Source organism: Galeopterus variegatus, unplaced genomic scaffold (assembly GCF_000696425.1).
Source record: "Galeopterus variegatus unplaced genomic scaffold, G_variegatus-3.0.2 Scaffold44315, whole genome shotgun sequence".
NCBI classification, from domain to species: Eukaryota; Metazoa; Chordata; class Mammalia; order Dermoptera; family Cynocephalidae; genus Galeopterus; species Galeopterus variegatus.
Genome location: NW_007770426.1, coordinates 1 through 3,942, shown reverse-complemented (window position 1 = coordinate 3,942; position 3,942 = coordinate 1). Strand labels below are relative to the sequence as shown.

The window sequence follows — 3,942 nt, the reverse complement described above, 5'->3', positions numbered from 1 at the left end:
TGTTCACCTAACGTGCAAGTTGTGACGCCGATTTGTCATGAGCTGGACCAGTGCCCAGAAGGCGTGCTCCTCCCTCCGGTGCATGAGCAGGATGGCAGCAATGTGGCTCATGCCCTCACAGTAACCCACCTCCTGCAAGAGCCAAAGTCACCATGCAAGGTTGTGCCCTGAGACAGCTGAGGTCACCTCGTCTGGCTGAGGTCAAATGGGAGGACTGAGGTTGCTGGGGAGTACTTTGGTCAGCTGTGTGGGCTGATGTCACCTGGTAGAACTGAGGTTACCTGGGAGGGCCCAGGTCACCTGGGAAGGTTGAGAATACCTGAGAAGACTGAATAAAGGTAACCTGAAAGAGCTGAAGTCACATGGGAGGCTAAGGTCACCTAGGAAGGCTGATGTGAACGAGAGGGACTGAGGGCACCTGAGAATGCTGAGGTCACTGGGGAGAGCCGATGTCACCTGGGAGAGCTAAGATCAACCAGGAGAGCTGGTGAAATCTAGAGGGACTGAAGTCACCTGGAAGGACTGAGGTCACCTGGGAGAGCTAAGGTCAAAGGCCAACCACAGACCTTCTAGTATATGGGGTCCAGCCTCTGTGCCCCTCCTGTGACACTGGGTATCAAAACTGAGCATGTCCCACACATGTCAGGTCACACGGAGCTCCTGGAGGGACTCCTGCAGTGCAGTGGCCAAGCTGTTCTGGCCAGAAAGGTCTGATGAAGAACTGGCGAGAGCCCCCCTCCCACATGCCGGGCCAGGGAGGCCTCTGCGCCACGCTCAGGCCAGCACCCTCTGTCTGGATACACCATGAGGGATGGCTGTCACTGAGCGCCCCCCGCACAGAGTCCAGAGACAGCCCACAGGCTGCCTGGCACAGGAGGACAGCTAAGCTCAGGCCCCACGTGGGCAGCCTGGGGAGTCCTCTAGGCGGCTTTCTCTTGAAAGAACGGTCTGGAAATCGGGGGCAGAGCGAGGAGCAGTTGCTCAGGAGCCCTCCCAGGTGCTGCACTCTGTGGGGTGCGGGGAAGGGGAACTTTGATCTCTGCCCAGTATCTCAGAATCATATGGCATTTGTCAATGCACACTCATCTGATGAAAGCCCATGAGGCACCTCGCTCCCCTGGAGAAGATCACTCCAGACACCAGCATCCTGTGACGCTGCCAAGCTCTTGGGGTTATGGACACCCCAGCAGGAAGGTGTCTGTCCTCGTTCTAAGGAGCAGTGGTCAGTAAAGCCCATGAGGCACCTCGCTCCCCTAGAGAAGATCACTCCGGACACCAGCATCCTGTGACACTGCCAAGCTCTTGGGATTATGGACACCCCAGCAGGAAGGTGTCTGTCCGTGTTCTAAGGAGCAGTGGTCAGATCCACTTGAGGGAGGAGCCTGGACAAACCCTTTCCATCTCAGCTTGAGCTTAGAGACCTTCCTCTCCTCGCTGGGACCTCTGTGAGAGCAGTGACCTCGCACCCTAACTAGGATGTCCTGGGTGCTCATGAATCCCTGGGACACCCAAGCCAGTGACTATGGGAATGGGCCCGGGCTGTCGTTGGCCAGGGATACTCACCGTGTCATAGGCAGAAAAGGCTACCAGCACGTGGAAGAGTTCCTGCTGCCTAGGAAAGGGTGAATAGAGGGATCTGGTGGCTCCGTGCCCATGCTGTTAGTTTCCTGTGGCCTAACAGACCCTGAGATGCACCTGCCCTTCCCAGTCTCCCCTCCCTGGGCACTGGGCCTCCCCTTGTGGCAGTCTGGTAAGGGCAGGAGCACAGCCAGCCGCTCAGGCCCGGCCACGGCCTCACCTCGACACCTGCCTTCTGCCTCCCTCTGGCTGCAGCTGGGTGGCTCCTTTCCTACCCCCGTCCCTGCCTCTCCACACCAAACTTGTCCCCTTACTGTTCACTCAGCCTGCTCCCTGTCACCCTTTATGTCTCCAGTCACAAGCAAAAGGCCAGGAGTCCCTGGTCCTGCCGCTCTCCCATAGGTCCCTAACCCTGATCCTCCTGGCTCATGGAGAACAGTTTTCACCATGTGGCATTACTGTGTTTGCTGCCATCATTCTGGGGAGCCAGCTGGGTTCTGCCCCACGTGCCTCAGGCCCCAGTTCAGGACTCGGTGCACGGTAGGTGCTGGGGACATGGTGCAGGCCGCTCCCTGTGCCAGGAGAGAGCTCGGCAGCTGTGTCACCTCCTTCCTCTGGGAACCCTGCCTCTCCCCTGGGAACTCTCCATGTTCCTGGGCCTCCCATGTCCCTCTGGATTTCCTCATCTCCCCTGGGGCCTCCACTCTCCGAGATGCCCGACCCCCCCAGGAGCTTACTTGATGCCATAGCGGTCGTGAAACATCACATGGTTGGTGAAGGTGCAGCTGACTTCAAGGTCAATTCTCTGTATTTGTTGGCAGAGCATCTTGCCCTGCTCCTTCATTCTCTGCAGGACAGGGCCAGAGAAGAAAGGGTGTCAGAGCATGTCTGAGACTCGCTGCCATGGGCACCAGTCATACAGGGGTCAGTGCACGTGGCCAGAAAGGGAGTTTTTGCTGCAGAAATGTCCTCATGATTGTTCCCACAGCCAGGGGCAGTCGCCAGAACACAGCATGACCTCAGTACCCATGTCACAGCCTGTGCTCAGCAGTGCTGGTGGGGGCACCACTGAGGACAGCCCACTGCTGATGGGGAGGCCCCAGAACCCTGCCCCTCAAGCTCCTTTTAGATACATGGGGACCAGGCCACCCCAGCCCGGGCCTCCTGCTCCATCTCCCCGGGGACTCAGTCCTCACCTGGGGCTGCCCCCTCCAGACCATCTGTCACTTTCCTTCTCTCCTCAAGGGGCCTCTCCCCGTAGATGAAGGCAAGTGCCCCCTGGCCCTGAGCCCCCCCCCCTGCCCTGAGCTTGCTTCCCCTGGAATGTTTTACTCAGGACCTGTGCCCGGGGCTGCCTGGCCCGCACCCCTCAGGGCTTTCCAGGAGCCAAGGAGGGCAGCTCATGCCTGGGCTTCCACTCCCTGATGCCACCTGTCAGGGTGACAGTATGGACCGATGCCAACCCCTGTGAAGGCTCCCATGCTCAGCTCATTCACTTCTCAGGAGCTCCCGAGAGGAGAGTATGACAGAGGGACAGGGGCTGCCCGGGGTTCCAGGAGAGCTGCGCCTGGGGACTGTGCTTCTAGGCCTGTGAGCTGTGATGTCTCCCACACTCCCTGCTGCTAAACATGTTCCAGAGGAGCCCAAGCCCCACAGCCCGGACACCCCCAATTTGGGGCTTCGGGCTCTAGATCGGCCCCACTGATGTGCACATTTGCGCATTTCCACTGCTGTTTCCCTACGAAGAGGACAAGGCCAGATACCTGCACCTTCTCTTGAAGCCCCCCAGCCTGCTAGATTAGGTTTTGGAGATTGAAGCCCCCCAGCCTGCTAGATTAGGTTTTGGAGAATCTTTTGAGTTGTCTTATATGATCATGTACTTAGAATGCACTGTACTGCAGCTACAGATAAATCCTTCCTGTTTGTGTTTTTATTTGTTTAATTTGCATAAGTTGCCTTTATTTCCCCCCAAATTTTCTGAAATCAAGGAGGGTAAGAAAGTCCTGTGTTTCCTTCTATTTGATTTTCACAGGAATGGCTTTGGGAGTTCGTGTCCCTCTATGATACTTTCTACTGTTTTTTTCCAAATAGTTTAAAAATAATACTTAGTTTATTTCTACTCAGATATTAGTTAATGCTTTGTAAGTGGCTGCTGAGTTTGATGTGCCAGCTTTCTGCAATCTCCTGATATCATTTATGCCTTTTATTTCTTACTGTGTCCATGGGTTTCTGAGCACCCACTGCGTCCTGCTGAGCCTCCCGTGGTTTCTGGAATGTGTCCTCCTTGGTCAGTATATATCCTTTTTTTTTTGGACATCTCCCTACATTCCAGCTGGGAAGAACATATTTAGAATGCTCCATCTA

At 56.0% G+C, this 3,942-nt stretch overlaps 1 protein-coding gene across 2 annotated transcripts; it reads right to left on the bottom strand.

The window, feature by feature from the left end:
- Positions 1-80: 80 nt before the first annotated feature.
- On the bottom strand, positions 81-2,600 carry LOC103584103 (TBC1 domain family member 28-like). Of its 2 annotated transcripts, XR_549933.1 has the most exons (3): positions 2,316-2,600; positions 1,564-1,612; positions 81-132 (listed from the first exon to the last, which is right to left on the bottom strand). XR_549933.1 is itself a non-coding variant. In XM_008565222.1 (2 exons), exons 1-2 carry the CDS (start codon positions 2,420-2,422, stop codon positions 1,468-1,470), a joined length of 252 nt encoding a protein of 83 aa, XP_008563444.1. In that variant the 5' UTR covers positions 2,423-2,600; the 3' UTR covers positions 1,272-1,467. The 2 variants fall into 2 exon arrangements, 1 of the variants encoding a protein (XP_008563444.1); XM_008565222.1 differs by lacking the exon at positions 81-132 and having other exon boundaries at positions 1,272-1,612.
- Positions 2,601-3,942: the final 1,342 nt, after the last annotated feature.

Excerpts from the sequence above, each read along its gene's own strand:
- LOC103584103 (XM_008565222.1), bottom strand. The coding sequence starts at position 2,422 with ATGAAGGAGCAGGGCAAGATGCTCTGCCAACAAATACAGAGAATTGAC. Across the intron at positions 1,613-2,315 it reads CACGACCGCTATGGCATCAA|GCAGCAGGAACTCTTCCACG; the intron begins GTAAGCTCCTGG and ends ACCCTTTCCTAG.